At 41.2% G+C, this 16974-nt stretch overlaps 2 protein-coding genes across 6 annotated transcripts in view; both read right to left on the bottom strand.

The window, feature by feature from the left end:
- Window positions 1-6515, bottom strand: part of WAS (WASP actin nucleation promoting factor) — a 32684-nt gene extending 26169 nt beyond the window's left edge. Inside the window, exon 1 of one of the 2 annotated variants that reach the window (XM_042455158.1) lies at window positions 6205-6515. In XM_042455158.1, the coding sequence (XP_042311092.1) occupies window positions 6205-6318 (114 nt within the window). In that variant the 5' untranslated portion in view covers window positions 6319-6515. The remainder of the gene's footprint in view (window positions 1-6204) is intronic. The other variant, XM_042455159.1, reaches the window with a different exon arrangement.
- Window positions 6516-12669: 6154 nt separating this feature from the next.
- The window catches only part of SLC38A5 (solute carrier family 38 member 5), a 60929-nt gene continuing 56624 nt past the window's right edge, over window positions 12670-16974 (bottom strand). For all 4 annotated transcript variants that reach the window (XM_042453495.1, XM_042453496.1, XM_042453497.1 and 1 more), the window contains one exon: window positions 12670-16701. In XM_042453495.1, coding sequence (XP_042309429.1) covers window positions 16597-16701 — 105 coding nt within the window. In that variant the 3' untranslated portion in view covers window positions 12670-16596. The remainder of the gene's footprint in view (window positions 16702-16974) is intronic.

The following is a 16974-nucleotide window of genomic DNA, read 5'->3' on the forward strand; positions in this document are numbered from 1 at the left end:
AATTATATTTCTGAGACCTCATAAGAGGATAATTATGGCTATATCTGCAATTTAAAAAAAAAATAGCACCATACTTTCATTTTACAGTATTTGGGAACATCAGAATGCTAGTGACCTGTTGTACAAAACATACTAAAGGAAGGGTTCACACACACACACACACACACACACACACACACACACGTAAAAGTAGATTTTAAACCATTATAGGGCCAAAACAGATGGCCAAAATGCACCGATTTTAATGTTAGGGATCGTGCGACAACCGCAGGTTCCCTAACTCTAGCATGGCACGGCAATGCTATAATACTAGTATCTTGTCCGTATGGGCACCACCATTATGACATAATGATAGCGCTGTAAAAAACAGCGTAATACTACAGAACACTTTTGTTTTCTTCTTCTTTCTCTCCCTCCTATTTATCTATTTTGTTGTTGCTGCATCCTTTCAAGTCACCTCTAACTTATGGTGACCCTCTGCTAGGGTTAGCTTGGTAAAATTTCTTCAGAGGGGGGTTGCCTTTGCCTTCTGAGGCTGAGAGAGTGTGACTTGCCCAAGGCCACCCAGTGGGTTTCTATGGCTGAATGGGGATTCAAACCCTGATCTCCCATAATCTTAGCACAAGGCTCAAACCACCACAAAACACCGGCTCCCTGTAAGTCTAGCATACACTATAAAAAAATAAATACAGTACAGTACAGACAAAAAAAAAAAAACAAGACTGAAAGCAGACAACCATGACCTGGTGTTAAAATGGAAGCGAAAACATAAAAACACAAGACCTAGCAGGCCTAACACTTAGACCACTGTACACCACCCTGACTCTGTTCACCCAATATCTAGGAGCAGAAAAGGAAAGCTTTTTGCTAGTCGCGGTGGTTCCCAAACTTTGGTCCTCCAGGTGTTTCCCAGAAACCCTAGCCAGCTGGGTCAACAGTCAGGAATGCTGGAAGCTGAAGTCCAAAACAAAGTTTGGGAACTACTGTTCTAGTGGTTGGACGGCCTGTGGCTGCTATCAGTCTCCAAAGAATTTATCACATGGGATGGATCCCATGCAGAAACCTGATTTAAAGTGGGGGGGGGGAACCCACAAAAGTGGATTGTTTTTCACACAATGTTTGGGGTTAACCTGAACAGAAACTAGAAATAACCTGCAAAAGTGGGTAGTTTTTCAGACGACATTTTTGTCAATGAGAAATAACGCAACATTAATCCAAATGCAAAGTCAACAAAACCTGTTCCCTGTTAGGAGTGTCTTTTTGTAAAAAAAAATTATTAAATCATTACAATCGTTACAAAAAGAAAGAAAACACATGGATTCACACACCATACATTATCAAAGAAAATACATCATAATAAACATACTCATAATTACTTTTAGGGGTGTCTTTTGTTGACTTTGCGTTTAGATTAATGTTGCACTGTTTCTCATTATTGATACCAATGCAGCTGAAAAACAAACCACAAAGGTGGGTCTTTCGCAGATTAAAATCCCGTTTTGACACAGGATTTAATCAATTTGCCTCCATGTGATAAAGTCCCAAGTGTAGATGGGACAAGAAGGAGGTGTTTTGGGAGCAGAACTGGAGAATGTGTGTGTGTGTGTGTGTGTGTAAGTGTAAACTGGAAAACCTTAGAACTAAAGAAGCACATTTCCCTCCAGTTGGATTTAGTGATAAAGTTTTTAAAAGTATGGGACAGAGATAACCTATTGTCTTGCTAGTGCAAGATTTCAGATTCCGTGGCTCTTTCATTCCAATGCTCTGCTGAACAATCATATGAAAATATAACTCATTTGATTAATTGACTACATTTTTAAAAATTGGGTGAGAGCTTAATACACTTTAAGCAAGTCTGTCATAGTGGTCTGAGCATTGGACTATGACTCTGGAGACCAGGGTTCGAATCCTCACTCAGCCATAGAACTCCACTGGGTGACCTTGGACCAGCCACACTCTCTCAGCATCAGAGGAGGGCAAAACCAAACCCACTCTGAACAAATCTTGACAAGAAACCCTATAGTTGATTTGCCTTAGGACTGTCGCACGTCAGAACTGACTTCAAGGCAAAACAACAACAAAAATGGCTGCAGCTTCATGTTGCAAGCATAAGGCTTTCAGTACTTCACATGTTTACTGTAGAAACCTCTTTATAGAGAATATGGCTACCATATGCCTATTTTTAAAGTTATCCATTGACATTTATAAACTGATTCTTTATGCACTAGTGCCCTTGTTTTATCTATGGGTAGGGTTGGGCCCAAGAAGTGGGACAGTGTGCAGATAGATCCATTGGTCCAGTGTACAGTATTGCTCAAATGTTCCTCCTCCCATTTGACTGCCCTTCTCCATTTTAATGTTTGGGGAATTTTATTTTCGGATAAAGTTGTGACTATCAAGGAAGTGTAAATGGGGAAATTTTGCCCAGAGCCAAATACTGTAAAATCCACATTGAGACAGTTTACATGTATCCATACTGCTACGAAAGGTACTGCAAAACAACAACAACATAGCTTGGTCATGTTCCTTTTTTGGACTGCAACTCCAGCTTCCAGCCAGCTGCTGCAGTCCAAAAAAGTAACTTTCCCAACCTCTGAAAAGATACTCCAGCATAGGGGGTAGTGATGGAGTAACACCTGAGACGTCAAAGCAATGTCCTAGAATTGCTCTCTAGCTGTAGCAAAATAAGAGGCATTTGCTGGTTTAGTTGCTAAAGCTAATGAAATCAAGGAAGTTTGTTTCCAGCTCCCTCCATTCATCTAGAGGAACGTATGTCTTTCTTGAACAGTTTTTGATGAGGATATATGTCCTTCTGAGTGAGCAGAAAGGGTTGCCCAATGCTTATTTCTCCCCTTCACTGAGACAAAATATTTATTCCAGTCCCAACTTATCTGAGCAGATACAGTTTCTAGGACACATTTTTAATAGCAGTTTGAGGAACACTCTAATGACTCCTTCCTTCAGCAACTCCATCCCATCCCACTTTGTTTTGTATTTCACGCCTCCATCCATCACCTTTAGTCTCTAGAAGCGCTTTTCATTGGTACCCGATAAGCCACAAAGGGAAGGAACAGATGACAAAATTTCCTTCGATTTAATTTCCTTATGGTTGCCTTTCTATACCATTTTCCTTCTGGATAACCCCCACTCAACAAAATTGGACTCAGTTCTCAGCAGATACATAGAAGTGAGTGCATTATATTAACCAAGGCTGCATCCGTACTGAAGAAAAAATCCAGTTTGACATCACTTTAATAGCCATGGCTCAATGCTATGGAATTCTGAGAATTGTAGTTTGCTGTAGCAAACTACAAACTAAAGTTCCTAGAATTCAATAACATTGAGCCATGGCCATTAGAGTGGTGTGAAACTGGATTCGTTCTGATGCCACAAACAAACAAGTCCCAGAATTCCATAGCATTGAGCCATAACTGTTAAAGTGGTGTCAAACTTAATTATTTCTCCTGTGTGGATGCAGCCTTACTTTTTTATTATTATTTTACTTTTCTTTTTAAAAAAATTATTGAATTTTGGGGCTAGTTAACAATCATTGTTTTCACACACACACACACACACACACACACACACAAGCTGATACACCAACATTTAATACAAAACTGTTAGTACTAACATATTTGTTGTTATTGTGTGCCTTCAAGTCATTTTTTACTTATGGCAACCCTGGTTATCCAAATAATTTTTATATTAATATTCCTTCTTTAACTTAGGGCCCGAACAAACAGGCCCAAACAAAGTTGTTTCGGGTCACTTTGGAGGTATGCTGTTTAAATGACATCCGGATCGTAAGAGGCCAGAAGCTGCACCAAAATGGTGCCCCAGTCCTTAGGACTGGACAGAGACTTTGGCATGGCTTCCGGCCTCTTTGGACACATGCATCATTTAAACAGCATACCTTCAAAGTGACCTGAAGCAGGTTTATTTTGGCCTGTCAGTTCGGGCCCTTAGTTTTGGATCAAAGAGATTATGGTTTTACATGATATTTTGGAAACAGCTGAAATTTTAGAATATTTTTGGAATAAAAAAGGAATTGAGTTTTTAAAATATGGGCATGCTGTATCTACATTAAAAATTTTAACCACTTAGTAGGCTAAGAACCGCTAAATGTGCGTTGCATTTTCACAAAACTACCACCTGCAGCATCTGTTGGCGAAAAATCACATCACATGAAGTGGCTTGCAAGTAGACATTGCCCTCAAAATAAAGTGTTATCTGGCAAGTACAGGCCACGTATTTATTTGTGGTCAAAAGATTATCCATCATTACTTCTCAGCCTGGCGAAAGGGCCTATTCTCAGCATTACTGGGGGTGGCAAGGGCCTGCCATCTCTCCGACTATAGGGCTGGCTGTACGTCACCATTGCCCAAGCCGCCACCACACTGGGCCTTCTGAGGAAGTGGTTTTTGCCTCTCCATTTCCTGAAGACAAAGCAGTTTACAGAAAATATAAACTGCTCTAGAATTCTTTCCTTAGGCATAGAGTTGTTGCTTCACAGTCAGACCTCTCCAGCTGCTTCTACGCATGGAAGATGGAGGGGATCAAAAATGCTCCATTGTGCTTAAGCCGCATACACTGAAAAGAGTCTCTATCTGCCTAGTTTATTACCAACCTCATTGGATTTATATTTACAGTCATCCCTCCATATTTGCGGCTTTGATATTTGCGGATTTGATTATTCACGGATTTCATTAATATGTTCTCTCTAGGACTGTCTAGGTCCTCCAGTGCAACTCTGTGGTCAACTTTAACTAAAAGTTGCACTGAAAGACCATTTGTAGCTACTCCAGTGCCATTCTATGGTCAGTGTATGTTGGACATTGACCACAGAATTGCACTGGAGGAGCTAGAGATTCCTAGAGAGGTGTCCTCTCAGGTAAAAACAGTGTTTTTGTTATTTGTGGTTTTTCCATATTCACGGGGGTCTTGTTCCCCTAACCCTAGCGAATATGGAGGGACAACTGTATTTCAAAACTACTGCAGGACAACCAACATAAGTATCGAAACCAGATGTTGGTCAACGAATCCCATCCTCCACCACCAGCATGGTAGCTGGACATGGCGGGAAATCAAATATACTTCCACATATCTGGAAGGCATCAGGTTGGGGAAAGGTGATTGAAGCTGATACATTTAAAAAAGAAATAAGCAAAGAATTGCTTTGGGAGGAAAGTTATACCAGCTATAGTCTACATTCATCCTTACCCCAAGCCCCCATCATTTCCCCAAATCCTCTTTAAGTTGCTCCTCCTGCTTTGGAGGTTTTTAAGCAGAGGCTGGATGGCCATCTGTCAGGAGCGCTTTGATTGTGTATTCCTGCATGGCAGAGGTTGGATGGGATAGACCTTGGAGTTTCTTCCAACTCTATAATTCTAATATTTTAACTGAGGCCATAAAGGAATAGGTATTAATATAGCCAATCCTTTACACCTTTTCATAAGGAAGATGCAGGAGCTGAATATGTAGCATACCCAAGTAAACATATGTCTTGATGTAAACATTTTGTGAAACAGCAGAACCTGAAAATAATTTATGGGTTGGTGTCTTTTTTAAAATTATCTACCTATTCATCTAGCCAGTCAAATTCCAAGTTACCCAACAAAGTCTGGGCTCTGTCTGTATTGATTGCTATCGTTACATTTCTATCTCAGTTTCACTGACTTTTCCTTCAGAGATTATTGACCCATTATCTGACAGGTGGGGGTTATGCTGTAGTTTATTAATTTCTACAGGATTAGTATCAATCCTTTTGCCTTTTCCTCTACTAAATTGGACTCTGCCTGTCTCGCTGGCAACCAACTAGCTGTTGACAAGTTTGTTTAGATATAACATTATTTCTGTAAGGAAAATCCTCCCAAAAAATCAAGTTATTCTGAAGCCCTGTTTCAGTTCTTTAGTATCTCTCAGCATCTGACTGATTTTTCCCAATATTGTTGATCAAGAGCATTTTCTAGCATCTTCTTATTTATCCTCAGATCAACAGTATCAGGGAGGTAAAGCTGAAAGGCAGGAACTTGCCCATGGCCACCAGGTCTCCAACTCCTGTGCCAAACAGAATGCTCAGGTCACTTGGATTCCCCAACTTTGGCCAAATTTGCTATCCCAGGGAAGGGCCCTCCCTCTGCCCCATCAAATAGATTTCTGAATTCTGTTTGCAGCCCTTCCTCCCTAGAATGATAACAGAATTACCATGCATTTCCGGCCCAAGAGTTCAAACACTTGTTGGTTCTCATGGTCCTCAAGGAGGCTGGACGGCACATTTTCCTGATGCACTCGGGCTCCCGGTTTGGCCCTCCGGTTCATCTTGGGCCTGTGAGACAACGCAGGGCTCTCACTCCACGGTCTCACCCAGAGCGAACTTCCGTCTTGCAAGGCCTTTTCTTCTTTCAACAGGAAGTTCAGAAACCACCGAGCCACGGAAAGAGACAGGAGTTTGGTTCCCCATCTTGCATCATAAGAGTCCCAGAAACAGTCCTCCCTAGAATCATAGAGTTGGAAGAGACCACAAGGGCCATCCAGTCCAACCCCTGGGCATGCAGGAACTCTCAATCAATGGCCATCCAGCCTCTGCTTAAAGACTTCCAACGAGGGAGATTCCACTACACTCCAAGGAAGGAGTGTCTTTCACTGTCGAACAGCCCTTACTGTCAGGAAGTTCCTCCTAATGTTGAGGTGGAATCTCTTTTCTTGGAGCTTGCATCCATTGTTCCGGATCCTGTTCTCTGGAGCAGAAGAAAACAAGCTTGCTCCCTCCTCAATGTGACATCCCTCCAAATAATTAAACAGGGCTATCATATCACCTCTTAACCTTCTCTTCTCCAGGCTAAACATTCCCAGCTCCCTGAGTCTTTCCTCATAGGGCACAGTTTCCAGACCCTTCACTATTTTAGTCACCCTCTTTGGACATGCTCCAGTTTCTCAATGTCCTTTTTGAATTGTGGTGTCCAGAACTGGATGCAGTATTCCAGGTGGGGCCTGACCAAAGCAGAATAGAGTGGCACTATTACTTCCCTTGATCTAGACACTATACTTCTATTGATGCAGCCTAAAATCATATTGGCCTTGTTAGCGGCTGCATCACATTGTTGACTCATGTTCAACTTGTGATCTACTTGGACTCCAAGATCCCTTTCACACATAGTTTCATTCAGCCAGGTGTCACCCATCCTAAATCTGTGCTTTTCATTTTTCCACCCTAAGTGCAGTACCATACATTTCTACGTGTTGAAATTCATTTTGTTAGCCTTGGCCCAGCTTTCCAATCTATCAAAGTCATTTTGAATCTTGATCCTGTTCTCTGAGATATTAGCTACTCCTCCTAATTTGATATCATGCAAATAACCTTCACTAGATAAGGTTTACTCAGAAATCACTGTTTAAAACAGAACAGTCAATTGTCCAAAATACAAAAATAGGTTTACTTAGATGGAAAGAGGTAAAATTGTGACCATTGCCCTGGGTTTAGGGCAGAATACTGGGAGGTCAAGCCACTGAAGAATACCTCTGTCCTCTGTTCCCAGAGCAAAAATGGACTGCTCATTGGTCTTGCTGGGCTGGGCTGGCCTGCCCATCTTCTGCCTATGTGCACATTTATGACGTCCAGGAGGATGCTGAGCCTATTCAATAATTCATTTATTTGCTAATATTTCACCTCACCAACTGTTAATTTGGTTACCTTTATTATACTCACATCTCCACAACTCAACATTTCTGGCTATGGACTTCAGAATGAAAAGTAGGGAAGGTCAGAATCTATCTCTCTCACATAAAGAGACACACTCTCTCTCTTTCACATACACAAAGCCACTGAGGACTGAATTGTTCAATGGAAATGTGGAGGATTTAATATTGTTACAGGGCCCGTTTTGCATCTCTAATGTAAACTGTGAGGAATGGCGTGTGAATAAGGCAGTTTTCTCCCCACTTTCCCCTTTTCTGAAAGATGTGTCATCAAACACACATGTTCATAAAAAAATCAGCATATGGGCACACATGAAACTGTCATTAAAACAATGACAACTGCAACATTCAAATGTTTTCCTATATATCAGAATGGTGGTAGTACTATAAGCACTAAACATAAATAAAAGACATTGACAACAGCATGAATGCTTCTCCTGAAATTCAGCAGTTCTTTATTGAATTCCAAAATTATACAAATACTGTGTCCTTGCATCCATTTTTCACATTTTGAATCTGTGATCCCTCCTCCCTTAAATTGAACCCTTTCTCTACCCAAATCAGAATTAAGAGCCTTGAGTCCATGTGGGAAAAAATCCTGAGGTTTTCAGAGTCAAAAAGAAAAAGAAAGAAAGAAAGAAAGAAAGAAAGAAAGCAACCTGAGGCCACCCAGAAACCCCATGAGGACAATATATTGTAGTGAGACAGAAACACCCCTGGGAAAATGAATAAAGATGTAAACCTGAATGAGAAGTCCACAGAGACAGGCCTATTCCACACATCTGTCACAGAACCCAAAAGTAACCAACGACAAAAAGCTTGTTCTACATAACTAGTTGCCTTGTTCGGTCAAGAATGTAACAAAGCTATATTTTAAAAGACAAGAGCAAAATTATTGCTGTAAAAGGTAACAGTTTCCAATTATTTTTAAGTTACCGCATTTTAAGAGGCATTTTGACAGGATGGTTTGAAATTTTATCAATTGTAAGGGATTCATTTATTTGATTGACATCCTGTCTTTCTCTCAAAATGGAATTCAAGGTGGGATTTCTCCCAAAATGGGATCCAAGGGTCCCACTCCCCTTTATAAATTAACAAAAAGTACTAGAAATGTAACTAGAAGTGCCACATGTAACAACTTTCTCATCATTATGAGTAACCGCAATGGATTAGTTTATTGTCATTTTACTAAGTAACAAAATAAATTACTTTTCAAAGTAACTTTCCAGCATGGGTTTGCTGTACAAATGGAAAAGACCATCCTGTTTGGCTAAGTTGTGAACACTCACAACCAGAGGTCCTATCCAGCAGCCCCACTACGTCCAGTTATAGCTACAGTCCCAGCCTAGCAAGAGCAGTAAGAAATTTGGTTGTCATTGCTATACAATTGAGATTTCCTGCATGGCAGAGGGTTGGACTAGATGGCCCTTGCGGTCTCTTCCAACTCTACGATTCTATGATTCCTTGGCCTCTGTTCTAGGGCTCAAAATGGCCAACTACCAAAGAGAACTAGGAGGACTTCTGCTCTTTCAATAGTTGTGTAAAAGGAGGAGGCGGGTTTAGATCACACCTAACTGGTCCTAAAATGACACAAGGCAAAATATTGTCTCCTACACAACTATGAATGGTACAGGATGATGCCCTATCCTCTTTTTCACTTGGCCACCCTCTGGTGAGCTAGTGGACTTGAAAGATGTGACAATAAGCCCAAGGAGGTTGAAATTAATGGGCATTTCATGCCCAATAATGGGATGGAGGTGCAAGGTACCATGGTTATCATTGGCACTCAGAAATAGTGGAGGCATGGCTATATCAAGAATATGTCCCCATAGAGCCTCTCTGAAAACAGGTGAACTATAGTCAGCCCTCCGTATCCACAGACTCTGCATCCATGGAGTCCACCATACATGACTTGAAAATATTTTTAAAAACAATTCCAAAAACCTTGATTTTGCCATTTTATACAAAGGGCACAATTTTACTGTGCCATTTTATATGAACATCCATAGATTTTGGTATTCACATCGGATCCTGGAACCAAACCCTAGCAGATACAAAGGACTCACTGTACTGTGCGCGCGCGCACACACACACAGTAGTTTTGCTACAGAGCATGTAGCAAAATCAATGTCAGGTGTTTTTTGGGGGGGAGGTATCACCTCTCTAGAAACCCTAATTTCAACGTGTGTGCAGTCCTGGAGTTCCAAAGTACCTTATGATGTCACCATTTCAAAGCTCAGCTTATATATACCTAGCAAAGCTGCTAGTCTTGGGGTGGGCAGTGTGTGGTCCCTTCATGTGTTGTTGGGCTGCAAGCCCTGGAATCTCTCAGTATTGGCAATACTGGCCAGGACTGAAGGGCCAACATCTGGAAGAGCACACATTGCCAACTAGTCGATCAGTTAATCCAACTGAACAAGAAAAAGCATACCATAATGCATTTAAAGTAGGAACAATGTATGCTATACTGATTAATGACTAAGACAGGATGATCAACAGAACCTTTCCATCCTATAGTGTAGCCTTCCCCATCCTCATGCCTTCCCAATTTGGACTACAACTCCCATTATTCCCAGCCCATATGGCCAATGCAAATTTGGTCTCTCTTGTTCCAGAGAGTAAAATGAATCCAAATCAACAGGTTCAAGTTACAATGAAAAAGATTTTGACTGTTAGGAAGAACTTCCAGAAGGTATGAGCTGACAGTGAAGCAGACTGCCTTAGAAGGTAGTGGACTTTCCTTCATTAGTTTTGTTTTGTTTTTTCAAATAACAGCTGGATGGCCACTGTGGTGGTACAAGCAATATCAGAATGATGGTGTAGCCACAAATTTCAAGCAGTTGGCAAAGGGATCTTTTAGGATACTTCCAATAGTTATGACTCAAAGTGGCCATCCACCAGCAGTTAACAAGGAACATCTTCCCTTATTCCAACAGTGACAATGGCACTGCCAAAAGGATGTTTAACAGCTAGAAAAAATAGGTTGTGTTGATGCAATAGTAATGGAAATATTACGGGGACCTATATAGAAGCCACAAAGAATTTTGGATATCTATATAAGGAAGGGAGGAGAGAACACAATTAAATATCTAGAGTGGCAGAGGAAGGGCAGAGACAGATGGGCACTGGAGTGGAGAAGGCTGCAGCCCTGGAAAATCACCCTGACACAGATCTTTGATTGATTTACAGGGGGAACATCTTGATCCAGGAGGGTGAGACTGAATGCTGAGGCCTCTGCTTCCTTTCACTTGATCACTAAACCCACCATGTCTTAAAGGAGGCCAAGCCTTGATATCCAGTGGGGTTTGGTTTCAGGACCTCCTGTGGATACCAAAATCTGTGGATGCCAAAGTCCCATTAAATACAATGGCATAGTAAAATGGTGTCCCTTATATAAAATGTCAAAATGAAGGTTTGCATTCTGGAATTTATCTTTTTTGGAATATTTGGAATTTATATTTTTTGGGAATATTTTCAAGCGTTAGCATATGCTTGAATCGGTGGATGAAAAAAAACCATGGATACGGAAGGTTAACTGTACTTGAGGTAGAACATACAAAAAGTATCCCCCATCCCTCCAAGATAGTAGAAAATAAATGTTGTAATTGACAATGTCTTGCCATGAAACTGCCAGAGGAAAGCCTTATCACTGGGTCCACTTTCATTTAACAGGTAAAATTCAAAGATCTTATAGCACCTTTGAGACCAACATTAGTTAGTGTTAGTCTCAAAGGTGCTAGAAGATCTCTTTACATATTAACAGGTAAAGTCTTCCAGAGCTACAGCAGACTACAGCTGAAAATTCTACAGAAGAAGCCGGAAAAGTTATTTTGGGGGACCACTGCTTCCTGAATCCCAGTCAGAACTTTTGACCAAACAGTAACTTTCAAAGTTCTTGAAGAGAAATGTTATGGGTTTAAGCAGTGAAAGAAATTCACCCTATACTGTCTGTAACCACAGAATGCTTTCAGACTAACTTACTCCAAATGCTACCCCATCTTCTGCTGCAAAATATATCATGAACTACAAAGGACTTTCCACATTTCAGAACCCTTGAGGGGATGTTTTTCTTAATTGTTTTGTCTGTTTTGATTTGTGTGGGTACAAAATTCATCGTAATATTTACTCTCCACTTGTTCGATTGTTGGTTTTGTCTCATTTCAATGCATCAGCTTTTAAGGGGAAAAAATAGCTTTTAAAACTAAAATGTTGCATATTTTGGTAAGATGCTGCTGCTTTAGGTACAGTTTACTGTGGAAAAGCAGCATACAAATGAGCTAAACTTAAACTTTGCATACATCAAGTCTGTGTTTTAAGTGCACTAGTAGGCCTCACAAGGTCATATGACAATTCACCTGAACACACTATTTTTAAATCATTATTTTTTTACAAAATGCAGTTTAATTTTTCCCCTAAAGCTCATTTTAAAATTCCAGTACAAGTGCATATTTACACCAATCATATAAAAAAATAAAAGGCAAAGAAGTACATGAAAGAAAATCTTCTCTTTTTAAAAAGCAAATAAATGGGGGAAAGGTATTTTAGAAAGTTAAGTGCTATTGTGCAAATATTTTATGCAATGTAAAATACAGAATGGGGAAAAGTACAAATAAAAAGACACACTGAACAAAATACAGGACTAACATCATTGAATGGAAAGCTTGCAGGAACATTGTGTAGCGGTGTGAGGCTCAGTCATCTGAGGTTTCATGTTATGCACCAAACCAAACCTCTTAAAAGCAGAGGGAAGCACAGTGCTGGTGCAGTTCACAATAAATGCTCTCCTGTTCTGTGAAGTCAAAGGCTTTCATGGCCGGCATCCATAGTTTTTTGTGGGTTTTTCAGGGCATGTGGCCATGTTCTAGAAGAGTTTATTCCTGACGTTTCGCTAGCATCTTCAGAGAATATGCCAGCCATAGATGCAGGCGAAACATCAGGAATAAACTCTTCTAGAACATGGCGACGTAGCCCGAAAAACCTACAAAAAGCTCTCCTGTTCTGTTTTTTTTTTTTTAAGTGAATTTTTCTGCCATTTGGGAAGGAAAGAAGAGAGAAGAGGTACACAGGGAAAGCATTTGGAGATGGTAGTGTCTCTGTGTCTGTATGCCTTCAAGTCGTCTCACTATGGCGAACACTATTTCCTAGGGTTTTCTTAGGCAAGGAAGACTCAAATGGTGGTTTCGCCAGATCTTTCCTCTAAAATATAGCCGACAGTGCCTATGAAAAGTGTTTGAACAAAGTGTGCTTAGTATAAAATCAACTTTGCCTCCTAGTTTGTTTCAATGCCTTTCGAGTTGAACCTTTTGATGCCTGTTGTACCAATCTGAAGCCACCCTTGATTTTGGTGGATTAATCATTTATAAGGTTGCCATCAATAATTAAACAAGTCTTAATTTTTTTAGTTGTGTGGTTGACTGCGGAAAATCTCAGACAATGCACATAAACTAGAAAGTGTAAACAAAACTTGTACAAAATCATAAATCCATTAAATGTACGTATTATTAATTTTATCATTTACAGTAGAGTACTACAGTACACTAATTATATAAAGTTAAATGCAGACTGTGAAGTCAAAGGCTTTCATGGCCGGCATCCATAGTTTTTTGTATCTCATGTGTCTCACAACCAAAAATATCAGCTGTACAGTAATCATGAGCTAGTGTGGTGTAGTGGTTTAAGTGTTGGACTTTCGCCGCTCGGCGATGAAACCATGGGGTGACCTTCGGCACGTCATACTCTCTCAGCCTCAAGGGAATGCATGGCAATCCTCCTTGGAACAAATCTTGCAAAGAAAACCCCATGATAGGTTTGACTTAGGGTCACTGTAAGTCAGAAAGGATTTGAAAGCATGTAACAACAACAATAGTAATCATGGGTCCAAAGCCTATTGCTTCTAGTGCTTCTAAAAGTGCTCCCAACAGGCAAAAGAAAGTGAAAAACTTACAAGGTCAAATTATTAGATAGGCTTCTCACAGTACAGTCAGCTACTATGGTTGCCTACCATTATGGCATCAACATGTTGACTGTAAGGTATATAAAGAAAAAAAGAAATGGAAATTCATGAAACTTTTGCTTAAGCTGTAGCTTCACCATTGGGAACAAAGACTCAAATGTGAGATCCATATAACTCTCATTAAAAAGTGCTACTTTGCTATAAAAAGGGCATTCCTTTAGATTCAAATATAAGAGAAAAGGCAAGATCCTTGTACGTTTCTACAAAGAAAAGGGGAGGCAAATGATTTAGCTCTACAGAGTTTCATGCCAGCAAAGGCCTGTTTGATATTTTTAGGCAAAAGTTTGGCCTACATAATGTGAAAACTACAGAACAGGCCTCTGCCAACCGTGAGGCAGCTAGTGAGTTTCCTGATATCTTAGTGAATTTATTGAAGAGAAGGGATATGAACCAGAGCAGATATTCAACACCAATGAAAATGTTCTGTTTTGGAAAAGAATGCCACAGAGGACATTCATTAGCTAAGAAGAGGAGAGAAGAGGAGAGAAGAGGAAAGCTAAGAAGAGAAGCAAGCACTGGGTTTTAAGGCAGAAAGGGACAGCTTAACCATGTTGTTTTGTGCAAACAAAGCTGGGCATATGATAAAGCCTATTCTAATTTATAAAGCCACTAAGTCCCCAAGCTTGAAGGGTAAGGATAAATTCCAGATGCCAGAAGGCTTGGACAACAAGGATGCTTTTCCTTGAATGGGTTTCATCAATGTTTTCTGCCAAAGTCAGAAAATACCTTTCCAGTAAGAGAAAGCCTCTTCAAGTCCTATTACTACTGGACTATGCCTCTAGACACCCAAAACCACATGAGTTCAACACTGAAGATATAGAAGTCATCTCATACCCAGCCTCTCAATCAGGGAGTAATAAGAACATTTAAGGCACACTACACACATTACTCGATGGAGAGGATTGTGCAGTTTATGAAGACCATAACGTAGAGAACATAATGGGGCAGAGTCGGGGCGTAGCATCCATATGATGCATGCCGCGACTCTGCCCCATGGCAGTGTGATGCCGCACCACATGGTGCATGACGTCACAGCACTTCTCTGGTGCTGCGTCCACATGATGCAGCACTAAAGTGGAACTGCAAAGCCATGGTGCAGCAGCTATGGCGCCCTTTCCAGGGTTCAAAAAGGAGGCGCTTTTTGTGGCTCCTTTTTGCACTCTGGAAAGGCCAGATCAGGGCTGCAGCATGCAGTTGTTGTGGCAGCAATCTGTGCAAAAGAAGTTTTTGCATAAGTTTTTGTAGACTTGCATCTGAGGAAGCAGACCAAGTCTATAGAAACTCATTCTATCAGCTTCTTTCTTTCAGTTTATATTCGAGGTACTACAATCCCTCTGCATATCAATATTCCAGACTAACATGGCTATATCTCTGAGATTGTCTGTACTGAAAGTCTCATAGTACAGTAAGAACTGTATGTCAGAAATATGGTCAACAATATTAAAAGTTAAGTTTTGGGGAGGCTTAGAGATATTTACATTTTCCCCACACTTGAAGGGGTTCTGAACCCTAACTACCGCGAATGTAGAGATGCTTGATTGTACTTTAACTTGTACTGGACCATACAAGTCACCTCACTCCACTTTGGAACTCTCAGAGGGCAACAGATGAAAGCCACAACTGAGGTACAATCTCTGAAGAATCAATCCTTATGGCCCAGTGTTGTTCCAGAGGGGAATCAACAGTAATGTAGTGTAGAATGGAGTTAATCCTTTTCTGGGTGACCTCAGGAAAATCTAGCATTACTTGCCAATAGGACAGAACAAGGACCCCATCTGACCAAACTATGGGAATGCAGCATTTCCTTCCCACCAGCTTTGATCAATGGTTGCCAAAACATAATGTTGTAACTTGTAACACTCATTCCACATACCATACACCTCTATTGCTGGGGAGATTGCCCAGGAGTCCAGGCTATGCTCCATTTTCCTTTGTTTCAACAACCCAGACCTTGGCTCTGTTAAGAGAAATATGGAATCCCAACATGAATTGCTGTAGGCACTATAAGATGGTTATATTGTTCTCTTTGGTCTAGTAGCCAGGTCCAAATTAAATATTAGCAAAAAATAAATTAGATTGTCAAGTTGGGGGGGGGCACATTGATGGCTTTGGCTGCCCTCCCTAATATTGGGGCTACAATCCCCAGGCACAAATGGTATTACGGTATCACCGATCCCTGTCTAATAGATAACAGAGAGGGGGAAAGACAGGTGTGTGGAAGTTAGGGCTGTGCCTCCACAGTAATGGAAGAGCAGGGCCTGTTACTCTGCGTAATTACAAAATAGGGGAGACAGGAAACAAAACAGTGCCACTGAGACAGCACAGGAAAAAGAGACAAAAGGGGGAGACCAATCAGGGGATTCCTTAATTTGTGGAGAGGGGTGTCACCACTTTTTTTGAGCAATGGTACTGTCACCTTGGCCCAAGCCCTCCCCTCCCTCTCCACAAAACCCACACAGTTTTTGCTGTGACCCATAACATATGGCGATGGGTATCGTACTGCCAGGGAGGTAAAAACGGCCTGGAGTGAGCACTGCACTGCTACCACAGGAGCCGAAAGCACGTGGCAGTCAGCTGTGTTCTCATAGCACCAAAAAATAATGACAGAGGATTGTTTATCCATGGCAACACAGGCAGCCTTTTTCAGGTAACTGGATTTGTAGCCCCAGAGCTCAAGAAGGACGGAGGAGAAAGCTCCTGTGCTGTTCCTGCCTATTCTGGGCTGCCTCCACAGCAGCAGCAAAGGGCACCTTCTGTTGTTTCCCATACAATGGGCACGGAACGGAGGTGTCTCCAGGAGGAACGATGGAAGAACTGGAGGCAGCTGACGCGGTTTCTCTGGCCCTGGTTGGTCCACCCTGTGTCTCTTAGGGGAGGGGAGGAGGGTGTTAATGCCCCACCCCGCTGCTCTTTCCTGTCGTTACCCAGTCCACGATGATAAAGCTGAGACTCATCACCATGAAAATGAAGCCCAGGGCCGCAAAACAGGCAGCCTGCAGAAGAAAAAGAAAAAGAAATTATACACACAACACACAACCTCTTCTCAGTAGCCATACGTGTTTGCACATGGAAAGTATGGCCGGGGGAGGATAATGGGGCCTTATCATATCTTTTATATACACCATCCATATCCTAATGTTGGTCATCCCCCCTCCATCACCCATCTTCTTTATTCCTGATTATCTTGTCTTCACGCCCAGCTGTCAACCCAACTCTTTCACCCCAATTATCACCACATTCTATTTTGGTGAAGAAATTCACCACTC

Source organism: Sceloporus undulatus, chromosome 2 (genome assembly GCF_019175285.1).
Source record: "Sceloporus undulatus isolate JIND9_A2432 ecotype Alabama chromosome 2, SceUnd_v1.1, whole genome shotgun sequence".
NCBI classification, from domain to species: Eukaryota; Metazoa; Chordata; class Lepidosauria; order Squamata; family Phrynosomatidae; genus Sceloporus; species Sceloporus undulatus.